The 19,245-nt window shown below is 41.3% G+C and overlaps 1 protein-coding gene across 4 annotated transcripts in view; it reads left to right on the top strand.

The window, feature by feature from the left end:
• Positions 1-19,245, top strand: part of SPIDR (scaffold protein involved in DNA repair) — a 480,368-nt gene that overhangs the window by 387,653 nt on the left and 73,470 nt on the right. For all 4 annotated transcript variants that reach the window (XM_088469549.1, XM_088469550.1, XM_088469551.1 and 1 more), the window contains exons 11-12: positions 441-602; positions 9,813-9,900. In XM_088469549.1, coding sequence (XP_088325675.1) covers positions 441-602; positions 9,813-9,900 — 250 coding nt within the window. The remainder of the gene's footprint in view (positions 1-440; positions 603-9,812; positions 9,901-19,245) is intronic.

Below are 19,245 nucleotides of genomic sequence, written 5' to 3'. Positions count from 1 at the left end.
TTTGATTCAGAATATATGAAAAAACACAACTTCACAGTTGTAGGCATGTTCTGTGAATGAAATGATGCACACCTTCAAACAATCCATTTTAATTCCAGGTTGTGAGGCAACAAAACATGAAAAATGCAATGGGGGTAAATACTTTTGCAAGGCACTGTATATGTATGTACTTTATGTATATTGCAATACATTGTGTATCTCTATCTCCCCATATTATAATATATATATGTCCTGTTATACCAATACAGTCCTGCTGCATCATCTGCTCACCCTGATACCTTGCAAATTTCTATGTATATTGTCCATTCAGTGTATGCTCCGTAACTCTTCACCTTACCATACTGTATTACTTTTGTTGAGGTTGCCAGATATGTGCATTTTGATTTGCTGGCTTGTTGATATTTAGGCCATTCATAGTGTTTGTGATGTTTGTTTTTCAGAATGTGTCTTCTCATCCAAGATGCGTATGGCATATTCAGTGAGCTCCATGTACAGTTTGCAAGCACTCCTATAGATGACTTCAGGAAATACTGTCAAACACTGGAAGGGAAAGCGTGTCTTCTCTCTGGCATGAAGATCTTGCAGAGAACCACAAGGGGAAGGTCAGTTAGTTGAGTAGTGAAATGCAGATTTTCATCTTGCTCATGTTAACAAGATGGTATTAATTATTAGTTTTCTCAACAGTAGTTTTATGTAACAGCAAGAACACAGTCCTTACTAGAATACTCTTTACATTGGTAATGCTAATATTACAGGACAGGAAATGTACAAACGCAGTGCCTTAGGTTTAATAGAAGTTTTTATTTCTTAACCGAGCTGAATGTGTGCCACGATCTTATGTTGCCTATCTCTCTAGATTTACACACAGTTTATCTGAGCTTGTCACTATTGTTCAAACCTGTGTCCACTTTGGTTATAGATAGGAAAACTTAAATACTTTATATATATATATATATATATATATATATATATACTTATATCATGGTAACACAGGTGCGGCGGCATTCCAGGCTATAAATGAAGACAGCTAGTCATCAATGGGTGCAACGTTTCAATGCTTTAATGCATTTTTGGCAGCACAGACGGTGTAATGGTTAGCATTACTGCCTCACAGAACTGAGGTCGCGGGTTCGATACCCACTACGGGCCTGTGTGGAGTTTGTATATTCTCCCTTTGCTTGCGTGGGTTTTCCTCCAGGTGCTCTGGTTTCCTCCCACACTCCAAAAATATACTGGTAGGTTAATTGGCTCCAAACAAAATTACCCCTAGTGTATATGTATGTGACCACGTGATAGGGAATATAGATTGTAAGCTCCACTGGGGCAGGGACTAATGTGAATGGGCAAATATTCTCTGTAAAGCGCTGTGGAATATGTGTGCGCTATATAAATAACTGGTAATAAATAATAAATAAATACATTTTTGTCAAGCATAAATATAAAAAATGATGCGGTACTCACCAGGATAAATACCCCCCGTCACCTTGGTTGCTAGACGCCGCTTCCTCATGTCCGGGAGATCCGGATGCGTCACCTCGGATGTGACGTCAGCATACTACGTGACTGTGTCCTGAAATGCCATGTGAATAGATGTTACAAAATATGTAAATATTTAAACATATTAATGTTCATACATAATATCAAAGTGCACAACAATGAATCCTATAGTGATAGTGTAAAAGTGATTCAATCATGTAAGGGTGCCGGGTACATAATGTACACCAACTGTACTATACATAAAAATAAAACAAGAAGAAAAAAAGACAAACTAATTGTTGTCATGGTGCAACAATGATCATGGTGGTAAAAAAAAAAAAAGTTTAAATCCAACCAGTTCACATGGCATTTCGTTACACAGTCACGTAGTACAGTGCTCGACAAATCCCGGGGGCCAGGTCGCCATGGCGACTATATTTTGTTGCCCGGCGACCAGATTTTTCAGGGAGGGAGGATCCGAGGAAGCAGTTCCCCAGATTGCGGTTGTGCAGGGTATAGACAGGATTATAGGCGGGGCGGCAACCCCGGGGCCCCCACTCCTTGTCCCTGACACTTACTATGAAAAACCCGGAGTACAGCGTTTAGCTGTGTCAGCTCCGGTCCTTGGTCTCCTCCTCGGCGGCTCAGCTGTTATTAATTGTTACCGTGGTCGCTGAGGAGCTTTCACAGTACCAGTCTCGCGAGATTTGACTCAACATCGCCCCCAGTACACACAACCCTGAAAGCCCCACACGCTTTGAGTGTTAGCCGTCTCAGCTGGCACTGCTGACTGTCAGCAGTGAAGCCACACAGGCTCGCAGTGCAGCATCAGTGTGATGTGTGACAGACTCTGGGCTGTCTGCGCGGCGCACGGGTTGAGTATGTCTCGTCCGTGGCTGGATCCACCTGTCCTCTTTGCACAGTGAGGACGCAGAGGATACATCGAGGTGGGCACCATCTTGAGCAGGGGAGCAGGCTGGACTGCGTGGGCTGGTTGTCACTGAGGGTGATAAATGCAGCCTTCTCCTGCCTGTCACTTTTTCTGCAGACTGCTGTGAGTCATTGTGGAGCATATCATTAAGGGTCTGGGGGTATGGGAGCTCTGAGGGGCATTGAAGGGACTTGTGTTGTGGTCTATACAAGGTTTCATATATTTTAGTTGGGGCGATGGTCTGGCTCCTAAACTTTTAAGCTGGCTCCTAGATTTTAGAAAAATTTGTCGAGCCCTGACGTCACTTCTGAGGTGACGCATTCGGATCTTCTGGACACGAGGAAGCGGCGTCTAGCAATCAAGGTGATGGGGGGGGGGGGGATATTTATTCTTGTGAGCGCTGCATCACTTTTTATACAAAAACGCATTTAAACGTTTAAATGTTGCACCTTTCGATGACTAGCTGTCTTCTTTTATAGCCCGGAGTTCCGCCGCACCTGTGTTACAGTAAGTGTGGGGCCAGTGTGTCACATAATCACCGACTAGTATTTTGGACCTGTACCATTAGAGTATTGATTTTACCATTCTGGATCTGGCAATCTATGTTGATGTGGCCAAATTGCAGACTAAAGTTTTTCCCTATAACTGTATTGAGTGTGGTCAGCTTAGAGTTTTCCTCTCTCCTCCGTCCTTCTGTTCCTGAGGTTTATGTGGTTTGCAAAAACTAATCTAGAGTTTTCCCCATGTGTCCTTGTAGTGGAGCTATCATTTCCCTGTGTGCTGATCACAGTACTACTTTTACATCTAAGCCTGCCTTGTGTTATTTACCCCATAACACTCCCACATTATGCTTAGTTATGCACTCTTACTATTATTGGGCACACTTATTCCCCTCAACACATGAAAGTAAAGCATCTTTAATGAGGACTGCAATTTATAGAAAATGCCAGAATCATTGTTGTGTTATGTCTAGAGCTGGGTACACACTATTCGTCCAAAAATTGTTTAGTGTGTATGCCCAATTCATTGCTCCCTGCTGTCGCTCATCGCATCGTCCCATCTGCTGCGCTACGATGCGATGAACGATGTGGTGCACATCATGTAGTGTGTACAGGAGTTCACACAGTGTACAGGAGAAACAATTGTATACAATCCCCCAACGCGATATGTATCATAAGATTGCATAGTGTGTATGTGCTATATCTGGGATTTAGTGAAATTGGGATGACTGTCGCATCGTTTGTTCCATCGTATAGAGTTTATCCAGCTTTACAAAGGATAAGAAATTGTAGTTGTTTCAAGTGTGATATTTTTGTATTCTGCAACACACACACATATATACACTAGTACTGGGTAGGGTACCCTGTCTGCCGCTCCCTCTAATCACTGCTCCACCCCCAACTGACTTCTGCTCTGTGTTGCCCCCCTCTTTGCTACTGTGTTCCGTCCGGTCACACGCCCCCCATACTTACGATCACATGACTGTGCATTATTTCCAAACAACTGCACACCTAATGCTTGATTTACTTCCCACTGTTATCAAAACCTCATCACAAAGCCACAGCTGTAACACTCCACAAATGTAAACAATAACATCTCTCACAGGGACACTGCTCACAGAAAAGCAGCACTTAACTGCCTCGCTGAAATACACATTTCTGACAGAAAAAAATTCCAAATTTACGGACACCAATCCTCACTAAAGATTGACTGGTACAAATTATGATCTATTCAGAGAACTTAAACAGGACTTACCTGACCAGCCACTTCAGAATCCGGTCCAGCAAACAGTGAGCAGATATACCTTGACCCTGAAGAGGCACTATGCGCTTTCAGCCAGTACAATTCATTGTTCAACACGATTTCTTTCCAAAATGAACAAGTCTTAAAGTGACAGTAGTCATTAATTTTCAAATGTTTAAGCAGCCTTTTCTGAATGCTCAGCCATTTTATTCACTTACACTGTTATCCAGTTAAATGTTTATTCATTAAAAATAATTCAAATGAAATAGCGTATTCCGAACTATTTTTTATCTCCCATTCTGTATAACCCTCCATCATCTCCACAACTATATTGTCACAACAAGGGACCATGTTATAAGATAGATATACCGCTCTTGGGTGTGCGGTCGTGCTCTGATATACGCACACCTTGGGTGGTTGAACACACACTAAGGCATGCATATATAAGGGGTCAGCCGCAAACCCAAGAGTGGTATGGACCGGATTCAATCAGCCCCAGGTGCCGTCACTCGTTACAGTGGGTCACAAACCTGTGACTATTTCTCAGATATTTAGAAATCTGCGCTAACACAGGTCTCACTGAGCGTTAATGAGGACTTTAGTTGCTAGCCGTTGAATAGGTGAAAAGTATGGACAAATTTTTATTATAAGGTAAGAATGACAGGACTGAGTCTAGAACCTCTGGTACACTGCTCGTCATGACTAATCATGCAGTTGGAGGCATTTAAATAGTATAATGTGGCTGATAATGACATGTCATTTTTCAGGTGATTATCTGCAGAGTTGTTACGGCCTTGCCCTCCTATATCGTTTATATATATATATATATATATATATATATATATATATATAGTGTGTGTGTGCACTTGCCAGATTTTTGGAGCTTTACAATAAATTTATTGACTTACATGACCATCTGATGGGTAGAAGTCCACGTTTCGGTCTTCTGATAGACCATTGTCAGGACAATCTAGCAAAGAAAATAGTATTTTCTTTACTGGAGTAAATAAATTCGTTTTGAAGATCAAAATACCTGATGAGTGCACGGTTATTATTTAGGATTGAATATATAATACTTACACTTTAGTTGTTGTTATATATAAAGGGCACAGTCGTGCCCTTATATTAAGGCTGCATCTAAAAAAACGGATTTCTCCAAAGAGAATTCCGGAGGGGGGGGAAGGGTGTTCAAGCTATAGGAGGTACCAAGTTGAAATTTGGTAGGGGCGGGTAGAACTGTCACTGGGTGCTGCATGCCAAATTTCAGGGCAAAAACATAAAAAATGAGGATTTGGGAGTAATCTAAAGATCCAACTGTCACTTTTTTCTGACATTCTCAATTAGGACAACTTTTCTGCTGTAGTCTATGGGGGATTTTTGGGAAGGCAAAACTCAGGGTGGGGGTGGAATTTAGACTTGGGGTTTGTTTTATTAGGTAGCTATTGTGCCAGGGTATGTGCTTTTGGGGTTCAGGTACATTATAAAGTTACAGTTTTTAAACTATTACCTCAAGAATGCGCCATTGTAGTGATAGGACTTTTCAACTTGTTGCGCAGCCGTAGGAGGAGCCTCCAGCAGGTGTAATAACTGTGGCTTCACTTGGGTGCAGCAAGATGGCCGTCGTTTCGCGGGCGGCAACGGGGGCCAGGTCCGGGGGGAAGAAGTTGGCGGGAGCCGGCGAAAGGCGCGGGGGGGATAGCGGGCGGCCATAGAACCCGGTTACAGTAGCGGACTATAACGGCGGTGTGGACGGTGGCGAAGTAGGCGCTAGGACCCGGGGGAGGTAGCAGCACACAGAATGCAGGCTCGGATCTGGTAGATTCATGATACCTGTTTATGTTTTTAATTAAAAAAAAATGGCGTGGCCCCGCCCCCCCATAAATCAACCAGCACCGTGCTTTGGAGCCCCAGTATTGGTTGTGCTAAATACAGGGGACAAACGACGTAGGGTCACCAGGCTTTTCAGAACCTGTCCTGGTTGCCAAAATATGGGGGACAAATGACGTAGCGCAACCAGCACAGGGCTCTGAGCCGGTTCTGGAAATACAGGGGAAAAAAATGCGTAGGATCCCCCTGTATTTACCAGAACCAGCACCGGACTCCGTCTAGCGCGCCGGGGGGGGGGTGATGCCACAGCCAGGGGAGCCCTTTCACCGGGCCCCCCAGCCGCAGCATCACCCCTGACCGCTAGTCAGCCCAGGCCAGGGATCCCTGGAGAGTTGGGGAACCCCCCAATAAAGGGGTCCCCCTCCTCAGGGCACCCCAGGCTGATAGCCCGGGGCTATCTCCAGCACCCCTGGGCAGTGGGTGCCGAGTTGATTATGTAAAGTGTGGTGCATATGAAAATATAAATATTGGCTTTTGCTGTGGAACTACAGTTCACAGCAAGCCTTCCGCGCATGCTGGTACTTGGAGAACCACAAGTATCAGCAGGCGGGGCATTTTAGGCTTGCTGATACTTTTAGTTCCACAGCAAAAGCAATATTAAAAAAAAAAAACCACAACACCGTAGAAGAGTACAATTCTATTAAAACATACATGCACACAAACATGTACTCACACATGTACACACTATCTCACATACTCACCTAGTATCTCTGAAGCCAATCTGTCCTCTTCTCCAGTAGGTAATCCAATGGGGAGCACCTGTAGTAAAAATTCCATACTCACCTCCTCCTATGCGTGGATCAGGTCCTCTTCACACAATCCAGGGTCTTGGTAAAAAAAAAAAAAAAAATGAGATACCCGGACCCACGAACATTAGTAGTGTTCACTAAGAATACTACTACCCGAATGACAGCTCCGCCCGGGATTTCAGTACAGAAATCCCGGTGCGGAGCGCTCATTCGCTGAGAGAGGCGAGCCTTCCGCCTCTCATCCAATGAGCGGTTCTCACCAAAGACTGCATGTGTGTATTCCAATGAGCACACAATTCTGTGAATTAGCAGCTCCACCATTTTGTGAGTGACAGCAATCTCATTCTGTGAGAGTGCTGAATCTGCCGTTAACCACAGGGTGTCATGGCATACCATATCTGTATTGCGCAAGGAACACGTCCATTAAGGCGTCAGCCTTAATGATCGTAATTTCATTGCTTTTTTGAAGTTTGAGTGGCAGAAAATCAATAGGTTTTGTGAATTTTCAGATCATGTCTAACCAGCCTTAATGGGGCATGTGAAACCGTAAGGTTTTTTTGTCTATAGAATATATATATGTGTATATATATATACAGTATGTGTATATATAATATAGAATGATACATAAAACATATTGATTTATGTATTTTATATATGCTTTGATGTATTTTATTTTGCTCATGCATGTATCACATAAACAAGAAAGAGAAAAACAGGCTTCGGCTAGAGAGATTATATTGGCTAATGTCCAAGATGAATTTTTCCTGACAGTGTAAAATTCCTGTTCCAGCACAGGGCGGCCTCTCTGACATGTTTTTTTGGCTTTTTTCCACAATGCAACTAATGGACATTTCTTTGATTGCTGTAATACACGCTACCCACACAAACATAAACAGTATCATTTGCATTTGTATTCTGCGAAGAAGATACCTATTTGTATAGCAATCACAATCTCTCTAGCACTGTACTACAGGATAGCGAATAGGATACAACTATTCCTCCATGGACCAAATTCAATTAGCCGCAGGTACCATCGCGCGTTACTGCGGGTCACAAACATGTGGTTGTGACTTTTTCTCAGTGATTTTGAAGTCCGAGTTAACACGGATTTTAGTTGCCAGCCCTTGAGTAGGTGAAAAGTATGGCCAAATCTTTATTATAAGGTAAGAATATCAGGACTGAGTCTAGAACCTTTGGTACACTGCTCCTAATGACTAATCATGCAGTTAGAGGCATTTAAATAGTATAATTTGGCTGATAATGATATGTCATTTTGCAGGTGAGTATCTGCAGGGTTGTTACGACCTTGCACCCCCCCTGAGCGCATGCCGAGTGGGACAGTGCTGCCAGCGCCTGGAAGCACAGCAGTACCTGTAGCATCCTGAGGATGCTCGGGGGAGGGGGGTGGGCAATGTAGGCTGCAGTGTCCATGTCCGAGGAAGCACCGCAGCTGCGATTCTGACTGCAGGGTGCTGTTCCTAACACCCTGCTAGCCAGATGCAGGGACCGTGGGCTAGTGGTGGGTGCTGCGTTCTGTGCGGCGGCACTGCTCGCACACCCCTAGTTATGGCCCTTATAACAATCTGTTGTATAGCACACCCCCAATAAATTAATTTAAGTATAGCATACAGTGGGCAACATTTGTAAGTGGCGTTAATTGATAAACTTCTTAGTCACAATAGCCGAGTTTTCAGGTAACCTCTGTTTACTCCAATTTTATATCTCTTCCCTGTATTCACTATAGTTGTCGTCATTGCACTACTGGTAATAAACACCATTAAAGCACTGCTGTTTTGTGCATTTATTTAGTGTTTTGTTACTTTTGTGTTGTTTTTTTTAATGGTATTTAAATTTGAATTTATCAACCATATGATAAAAGAATAAAAAAGTAGTGTATTTAATTTTATAATGTGTTTAATCAGCTATCATATCCATATTAAATTCCAAACTCGACTCTTAAAAAGAAAAAAAAAAAAAAACAACCTGATTATATTCTGGAAAATGAGCATTTTGAGGGTGTGGTGTACGTCAGTTACTGCACATGCCTGTTCTCATCCTGCAGCGAGGGAGGCGGACGGGAAGCCTCTGTGTGCCGGATACATGGGACGCTGGGTTACCTTCACATGGCTAATTTGCATATTGTGTCACAGAGCGTGAGGGAAACTCACATGCTGAAAGGATAACACTACACTCTGACAGCACATAATGACCTACAGGACGGCCTAACACGCTTTACTCCTGTCTGGCAAACTGCAGGCCTCTGACATTGAGGAAACAGAAGCTGTTTAGCAGCAATTCAGTCTCTGCAGAATGCTCAATGAGAACCTTATACCCACATAAGCATTTGTAATGCTGCTGGGAAGGGACAATAAGGGGGTAAAGTAATGTTTCTGTGTAAGATAGATGGGGAAAAAAAGCACATTAGTTCTATTTAAATGCCAGCAGTACATTGAAGTTGTTTTTTTTGGGGGGTGGGGAAGGGGGGCAGGAGGGTGGTTATAACTTGTTCGAACACAAGTTGATGTATTCATTTTACACTTTTTTTGTATCCTGCACCAACTTCCTGCAGTTATTGAAAGATAGCTAATGTAGTTCTCCTGACTCCTACTTTTAGGCAGATTTAGTTTTTTTGATAAAGTTGCATGTAGATTTTTGCACTGTTTTTTTTTTCCCTGTGAAAGAAGGTAGCAGTACTCATCCTAAGTTATAAGTTGATACAAGGTTTATACAGTAGTAGCAACCACCCTGGATACGTGTTCAAATGCTTATTTTATTAATTTCTAAAGTAATTCCCTGTTTTCTTCCTGTTTCTGGAACTAGATAAAAAAATTAAAATTTGCACACAAGAAAAAAAGTGCAACTTAGTACACCAATAAAAAAAAGCACTGTTTTTGTCTCCTAATTATAAGGGTTTTTCATTCTACAGATATGATATTTAGGTACGGTTTTATAATATACAGAACCTTTTTCAACTTTCCATGGAAAATTCATGAATGATATTTTAATATCTACATAATTATCTACAGGGCCCCAGGACTCTTCAGTCTGATTGACAGCCTGTGGCCTCCATTGGCACCTATAAAAATTCATGGCCACAGTCAGGAACAAGGACAGGTGAGAGAAAATTGCATTTTTTTCCTTTGAGGCACCAACTGTTGTGCAAGCCCAGGGAGATTTTTTTTAAACTCAAAGTACATGCAACTGTCCATATAGAGCTAGATAATACTTCCTATATTTCTGTTAATCTTTCACAGCCGGGGTTGCTGTATAAATTAACACAACCATAAATATATTGACATGTGTTAGATGACATTGCAGATGTGTTTATTTTTTGCTGAGATGTACAGTAAGTATGAGGAAACAGCTCAGTGATATATGAAATGTCACATAAAAGGAAATGGCCTTTCCGCTAACGATAAATCTATTGTCTATGTATACAAAAATGCATTCTCTCAACTGTGATAGTATAGTTGATTGTAATTAATGCACCTTTCACACAGAAATTTCGAACTAGGAAATTGCTGGGGAAAACCAGTTCAACCCGGGTCCTTTTTCTGTGTGAAAGGGTCTAGCCAGATGCAAATTGCCGGAGCCACTACCCTGGTCGCTATCAGGGTTATTCCCGGGACCGACCTGGGTAGCCTACTGTGCAAAAGGCGCGACCCGGGTCATTTGCCTAAAATGAGCTGATTGGCGGCTGTGGAGCAGTCACCATCCACTTTTCATTACCTCAACTTTGTGTCCCCAAAAAATTTGATTTCTTATGACACACACTGTTTAGCAGGACTGACATGGGTTCTGTGCGAAAGGGGTTGAACCGGGAATAAACCGGGACCAAGGTACAATGTGAAAGGGGTATAGGAGCTGTGACCCGGGTACAACTTGTGTTTAGTAACTTTGGAAAAAAGCAAAGGTTAAAGCCCCGGCTTTGGTATGAAAGTGGTACTGTATAATTGGTAATGACCATGATTATTGATCATTCTGACCAGCTCCAGATTGGTGTGTTTATAAAATATTAGGCCAGGCATTAGTATTAAGAACAGTGATGAGTGCCTAATTAATCTCTTTAATATATGGACCACCTAATAGGCTGAACTCTCAACTGAAAATCTTTGCAGTGATGTCACTGACAATGCAGCTAAGTAAACCCAGTTACTGGAGGCCCAGAAATTGCACACTGAGACTTTTTTTGGAGCTAAAACTGGTGGCATCTGCAAGCTTACTTGGCATTACTTATATTAGTGCAGATACCTATACATATTAGGTACTCTTATACAATTATTCTTCTAATTTGTATGGGTATGTTCACTAATATATGTGGTATTTTGAACAAATTAAAATCCAAATAAGTATTGTACTGTTTTAATATTACCTACTACAACAAGTAGCTATCTTATTAGATCCTTAGGTAATCTAGTTGGTTTCTACCTAACATACGATACAATATTTATCACCAACAGCTAACACATATTAGCTATAACAAAACAATAGAAGATAACATAGTAACACACATCTGATTTAATATTCTAAAAGTTATATTTTATTTTTTTGTGCACTAATTGCAGACTTTTCTCTTCTTCTCAAAGTGTACAGAAATGCAAAATGCTAAATATTCTTTGTTTTAAATGAGTTTGAAATTGCTTTTCGAGATGTCAGGCTTCATCATAGTGTCAGTTTTTGAGCCATATTTTAGTAGTGACAGAACTGGGCAGTGCATGGTAAATGTAAGGTATAATTTTGGGAAGCTTAAATGATATTTAGACAGATGGGTTTGCTATGATTAACTCATTCACACCCACCGTTGCACATGCTCAAGTGAGGCTCGTTATGATAGGCTGCTTCATTCATGGCATTTGGTACAGCACACTAAGGGGCTGCTTCCATTGTGTGTAGGTAATGGGCACACTACACAAGCTTGCATTGGTTGATATGGGACTTTAGAAGAGAAAGCAATAGGCGGTTTTCGTCTTTCTCGCTCAGTGGCTCATCACTGATATATGATGTGTTTGCACTAGAAGATGTAAAGCATCTGCTTAGTTTGGCATAAACATTTTCTGTGTAAAATAAAATATTGTTTGTGTGTCCAGCTCCATAGCCAAGTATTCCTTGTGTATTATACAAATAACATGTTTCTATACGTCCATTTGTTTAATGTATGTTGTACAGGAGTCAAGCTAAGTATATAAAAATAAGTTGCTATAAAGTAAAAAGAATTCTCGCAATAGATTTGAGGCAGTGTACTTGGTATACAGGGCCTGGGCCCCCCTTGTGGGAATGCAGCATTTGCTATAAAACAGAAGTAGGAGTACTAGAGTAGTATATTACAATTCTGTAGCTCTATAGTATCATTTCAGTATTGTCTGTCAGTTAATGTGTTCTAATAACGATTAAGGATCTTTTAAGGAAGATCAACAACCACATAAAGAGGGAAATAACACCCATTTCCGTAATTGTAATAATACTGGAATGTAACAGCATTTATTTGTCAAACCCTTTGGTATTTTATATACAGACGTGTCCTCATACATTTAGCCTCCTTGCACATTACATCCCTTCTAGTCGTGCCATGCTGTGGTGTAACTTGGTAGCGCCAAGTGTATTTCTGTGCGTCTTTTTACCTTCAAATGCATCACATTCACACATCGATGCAAATAGGACACACAAGCAGTGTCTGCTGATTAAAATGATGTGCAGCATGCCTATATTCTGTGTGCAACTGCGGGTGTATCATGTGAAACGCTACAGTACTTACGTTACAGTGTCACAGACGCGACTTGTAGCACATGGAGGATATATGTATGTGGACACATCTGTAGTGTGTGTTTCAAGGGCATTAATGTGCACCCCATTTAAATCCTCGGTCTCAGATATACCTTTAGTGAGACCAATATTATTCTCTAATACATTACAGAGAATTTATGTAAGGTTGAACTTATTAGACTGTTGTTTTTGTCAGAGATAGGACATCTCCCTTTATATAAAACCCTCAGTGATGCTGATAACTCTCGGTGGTTATGGCCAGCAATAGCTTTTGACATGTCTCTCTGGCAAAGCTTCACCAAACGTTGCCTATTTAAGAAGTGTTGTGGCCTATCGCCATCTCAGCAATAGCAGGATATAGAAATAGAATGATGCTTTAACTATTTTATGTAAATAAAAACTCTTTCCTACTAAAACTTAAATAATTAGTTTTTTTTGTTTCATATTATTTTATTTTGGCTGAAAGTGTAACCAGAAGCCCATGTCAGGGCAGTGTGGTGCCATGGACTTTTACTACACAATATTGTTGTTTTTGTTACTGATACCATTTTCACACCAGGTCTTCAATGGCTGAACAGTGAAAGATGATCCTGGCTGACTTCCTGCAACAAACACATAAAATGTAACAGTCACATAGAAACCGTACACTGACTGACTGTATTCAGCAAAAAAATACATATATTTTTTTTTACCATCTAGAAAGTTGTAATTTGTGTTACCTAGTTACTTTAATTAATAATAGCAGCTTTTTTTGTTTACCTATCGAGAGATCCAACACTGTATGCATTATTAAAGGCTCCTCATAACATATGTAAATGGTCTTGAGAAGTTCTTTATATGTTTGTTGCACTTGTTATGTAGCTGTTGCATATGGGTTGGGTACGGGATGCCGGTGCTCGGGATGCCGGTGGTCCCGACGCCGGCATACTGACAGGGTTAGAAGACCGACACCCTCCCCCTCTACCACCCCTGACCCTCCCCTCCAACCAACCCTGACCCTCCCCTCCTGGTGCCTAAACCTAACCTCCCCCTAGTGCCTAAACCTAACTTCCCCGCACCCTAAACCTAACCTTCCCCCTAGAGCCTAACCCTTACCTTCAGGATGTCAACGGTCCGAATGCCGGCGTTGGCATTCTGAGCACCGGAATCCCCGCGGTCGGGATTATGGCCGCATCCCATTGCATATATATTTATGAGTGTAAGTAGAACTTATATATGCTGAGCCTTAAATCAATATTACAAAGGTTTCTTGCTCCTATTTCTATGACCACCCACAAAAACAAAACACACTAACTACAGCTGTAGTAATTCACTACAAGTTTACTAATCATTGGCTCCAAGACTCAATAATTATAATTTCTTAGAACCACTATTCACAGCAATAAGAAATTATTGATTGGATGAATGTATTATAATGCACACGCAGGTGCAAGGACTTTGAAAGGGAGCCGGGTGCACTAATGCGTATGCATGGTCTGTTGACCACACATGCGCGAGTGGGGAAATCTGGGGAGGGAAACTATGTATCCAGCTTGCAGTCTGTAGCCCATAGGCTACGGTTGCCGACACCATCTGGAGATGGCATTGGCTACCGCTGCCAGTCTCCAGAATACGTCACATTCCAGAACTTGGTAAATTTTTCAAAAAGCAACCCTCATAGAAACTTATGGGGGCTTCTTTTTTGAACAAAAACGTTGGACCGCAACAGATCTATCCAATATCTGCTGCAGTCCCCTGTACATACATGTAGGGGATACTTAATATTTGCAGTTACTCCCGAATATGGAAGTTTCAGGGGGATATCCCTTAGTGGACATTCTAATCATATACCAATATGTAGCCAGACAAATGACCCAATAAGGTTAGTTGCTGTGACAAAATAAGGGAGATTCCTAAATTATGATTACCACCTGTGTGGCCAAGGTTTGTGTTTGAAGATAATTGTTCTTGTTGAATGAGCTGTAGTTTTTTGTCTTGGAAAAAACCAGCCACAGCCCCCTTCTCTAAAAATGTACTCACATTGCAGGTTTCATGGTGTACTGCTTAGTACATGGAGGGGTGGTTTAATCAGTGTAGCTGAAATAAAACATTAAGCATGTTAATGATATAATGATTACTAATGGTGCATACACACGATCAGATTTTTTCTTCAGATATGGACGATAACGATTTAAAAATCGTTCAGTCGTTCATATCTGATGGAAAATCGTTCATATCTGACATGCCTGAACGATGGACGATCAACGATGCGCGTTCCCGTTTGTCAGATAACGATATCTGACATCTGATGTGTTTGCAGTCAGACTTGGACGATTCCATTCATTTTAATGCAGTCAAAAATCGTTCAATCGTTCAAATCGTTCAAATCGTTCAAAACTTTGGTCAAATCGTCCAAATCGTTCAAATCGTTTAATCGTTCAGTCGTTCATCTGACAAATCTGACAAGTCTGACAAATCTGACCGTGTGTACGCTCCATAATAGAGGAAAGCTTTAATAGAAGGATGTGCCTTATTGTACCTTAGAATGCCCTCCAATCTGTTTACTGTTTTGCAATCACTATGTTGTACCATTAAAAGATATCTAATTGTTTTGTCAGAAAACAAATGCTCTATAAAAAGAAACTGTATCACAGATGAATGCCTCAATTTTATCATCAGAGAAGTAAAAATAATAATCTTTCTGTAGGTCTACATCAAGTGCACACCGTTTCTATACTCCGTATGTCACCCAATGATCCCAATGTACACCCAATGGTGCCAGAAAATATCTGTTACTAGGCAAATATAGTTTGGGGTGATCTTCTTTCTATATGCCAACCTACACAAAATACCTATACAAAGAATTAAGCAGAAAGGATTTTGCCTTTTTGACCTACAGTATCTAATAGATTTACAACTTAAATCTATCCATATATACTGTATATAAAATGTAGTAAAATTAATTAATATACAGAAAAATGGCAAAGGTGAAGCAATATACAGTAGCATAAAAGCTAAATGGTCCTGGTCATTAAGACTCAAACTATCACCAGTCATGAAGGAGTTAAAGTTTATTCTTGTCCTCATTAATTAATATTTTCTAATTCAGTAATGCATTAAAAATGTCTTCTATCATCATCGAGCACAGCTGTAGTAAAGTCCACATGAAGAGCAGTCAAAGATCTGCAGTCCAGCTGGAAGCAAGGCAAATGTTCTACCTGCTTTGATAAGGTGTGAGCAAACAGGCAAAAACTCCCTGGAGGCTTTAGTTACTCCAGCAGAATAGTACTGAAATCTCAGTAATTTGGCATCATTCCAGAGCAGCTTCTGTTGTCGTCAAGAGGCATTCTAGATAGCTTCATTATGTACATACCTGAGACATAGATATACCACCACATGGGGCTCTTTTGATCACGGAGCTGTCCCATACGATGGACCGTTTCTCTAACAAGATCCAAGAAAATGTCCGCAATGCTTAGTAAATCTGGCAGTGTAGTTTTCAAACTTTGATAAAGAGCAGAGCCTTGTGCAATTTCTGGCTGCCCTACCAGACTTACATTATTCTGCTGTGAGCTGTTTTCAAGATCATCTAATTTGGTGTGCGTCTTTCTGCAGACTAGAGGAAAGACCTCACTCAGGAATAGCTTACTTCAGCTCATGCTATGAGTTCTCAGGCTGCGTCTGGTATCGCAGTGGCTTATTTATGCACGCCCCTGCAACGGCGTTGAAACGTACTGGCATGCATGTGTTCGCCCTATCACCCCCCTGTCACCACCCACAAACGGCTCTTCCTGTCAATCACTCTGCCATCGGTCTGCGTATCCTCTGCGATCACATTCCCGATAGCAGCGTCTGGTACTGTGATGCATGCGCAGTGCAAATTAATCGGCCGATTGCATGTGTATAAGCAACTGCCTTTTCTTGTGTACACCTCCATGTACCGATTCCCAATCAGTATATGAGACATTAGGAACGAATGACCCTTGGAGTGGACATTGGGACGGTAGCTGGTAGTATCCACAGTTAAAAGTATCAGCTGGGGGTAGGCTAGTCTGTAATGAAGTGCTGGGTTTTGAGAGAGCATTTGAAAGGTAGAAGACGGGAGAAGAACCTGATCAGATGGTTGGGGAGCAGCACAGAATAGTTTTGAAGGCAGAAGTGAGAGGCGGTCATTAGAGGGAGGAAGGTGCTAGTCATAGGCAGACTAAGAGGAAGTGAGGGGAGCTATATAGTGATGAGGTGATGAGGTCAGAGATGTATAGGGAGAGGTGTTCCCCTTGATACCTTTTGGTTGATAATTCAAATAATCCTTAAACCACTGCTCACAATATTGTATCCACTAAGGGTCATGATTTATATATGTATTTGCTTCACTTAGCAAATCTGAATGTAGAGTAACCCTACTTACAAAGACACTTTCTAAAATGACCCATTTAGCCCGGTATATAATGTTCTTTCCCTGTTGTCTCATTAATTTCCAAAGTAGCATAGAGGGGCTAGCATTAGGTTTTCGGGTGGGTGGGGGGGGGGAGGCTTAGGCACTAAGGGGGTATTGGTTAGGCACTAAGGGAGGATAGTTAGGTTTAGGCACGAAGGAAAGAGGTTTAGGTTTAGGCACCAACTGGGAGGGTTAACGGTAAGGCTACAAGAAGTTAGGGTTAGGGGGGAGAAGGGGGGAGGGTAAGTATACTTACCCTCCCGACCCGAGGGGTTGGGATACCAACCATCGGGATGCCGCTGTCTGTGTTTTGACAGGAGGCATCCCGACAGTCAGCTTTACATACCGTTCCGGGGCTGTGTATTAATAAGTGGCCTTATTATTGTTTTTTTTTTTTTTAATAAGGCGTTTAGTATGCGTACTAACATAATTATCCCTTGTATGTATGAAATATTTATGCAAGGACGGTGTTTCAATAACACACTGCAACCCGCCTGAAACAAGGAATGTTTCTAATTTTTCAGAGATGTTCTGACTGTGCATGTGCGCAGTGACTCTTTCCGGGAATCTTCGGAGACGAACAGTGGCTGCAGGAAAGGGATACTAAGATCCCTCTCTCTCCTCCAAGAATGCCTCCCTAGGCATAAAGCGACAGGTTCAAGCTCTGAACAGTGACACTTTTTGTAGCTTGGTACATAGTTAGACCACAGTCACATTGAGAATAATGGGGACTGCAGTCTGCAGCGCTAAATAGTCATTTGCAGGAGATTTCTGTATTGCCTGCATAGGCTATTGCTACAGAGCCCCAGTACTTAGTCATGCGAAAGCTGGAGTTTCCACATGATTTAATAAAAAAGGCCTTTATACATACACCCCCTAAGAGTATTACTACTGTGAATAGAAAAATAACTTGTTGCATGAATTTCTTATTGTGATGTATGAAAGAATCTACAAAAGGTCCTCACTGTAACGATGATTAATCTACTATAGGTGTCTGGTTTTATGTGGAGGCCACGAGTTATAGATCAAACTTTTTTTTTTTCACATAATGTAAGATTATTTATCACAGGTCAGGCAACACATTTCTTTCTTTTAAACAGGCTTGGCATGTAAATCACACAAAGAATGACTCGGAGATATCACTGAGTATGGGAGTACCTGCACAGTACCTTGTTCTTTTGCAACCTGTTGAATTAAATTATGGATGCATAAAGCAAATTCTCCAGTTACTAGTTATTTTCCTTAGAATTGACCTAAATCTTGGGAATACACTCATACTTTTTAAGGACGAACATATTTTTGTACTTAAAGAATTTCCCATGCTGGGAACAAAATATTAATGGCCAAGCAGCTGTTTCCATTATTCCAAAGCAATTTAATGTTCCAGACTTTAATTAACTCCCAGTTGTTTATACCAAGTATAGGGGTTCATGTGCCCAGAAGAGTGGTATGTTAATTAAACCCCAGAAATATAACACATAGAAGTGTCCTGTTATGACAGGTATTCAGCAATTTCTCATGTTGAATATGTGGGTTTCATTCCATGAAACAACAGTATTTGTGTATTGAAGAACTGGTACTGTAGCTTTGGCAGGCATGCTGCCATTCATATCAGGTAAGTGTAAACTTATTGTAAACATGGAGATTAAACCTACACAAATCTTCAAGAACATACAGTTACCACAGTAAGGCAATTGAGACATGTAGAATAGTAGGTAATATTTTATTTTTTTATTTAAATGAGTGCACCATTATTATTTTCAGTTTATAAGTGTATGGAGACAAATATCAGGACTCTTTCTCATTAATTAGCTTTTGTATTTATATTCTTTTGACCATCTTAAGTGACTTAAAATCTAATGTTTATGTGCTTCTAATCCTATTCCTTTAAGAAAAAAAACAAATCTAAAAGGTCTATAAGAAAAGGGAAGGAAGCTGACATTGCTTAAAAGCAACTGTTTTAAACATCTTATTGGGGATGATGCAGCGTTGAACACAAGTCATGTGTAATTGTTCCTGCATTGCGTGCTTGGAACTAAATGCATATATGTGACCTTTATGCAGAGTATTCTTTGCGACAGCACCCAGTCGGGAAGGGGGGATTGGTTGGGCATTTGGGGTAAACGTTATACAATCGGAAAGCCGGCTGCCAGATTCCCGACATCTAGACGCCCTATATCTAGATGCCTGTCATTTCCCCGAGGCGCGCGCGGGGGGGGTAGGTTTAGGGTACCCGGGGGGGGACTTAGGGTTAGGTACCCACCCCGGGAGGGTTAGGGGGA

This window comes from Taudactylus pleione, unplaced genomic scaffold (assembly GCF_031769625.1).
Source record: "Taudactylus pleione unplaced genomic scaffold, aTauple2 ptg000093l, whole genome shotgun sequence".
Lineage (NCBI taxonomy): Eukaryota > Metazoa > Chordata > Amphibia > Anura > Myobatrachidae > Taudactylus > Taudactylus pleione.
Note: the sequence above shows the minus strand (reverse complement) of the source record. Positions and strands in the feature narration are given on the sequence as shown.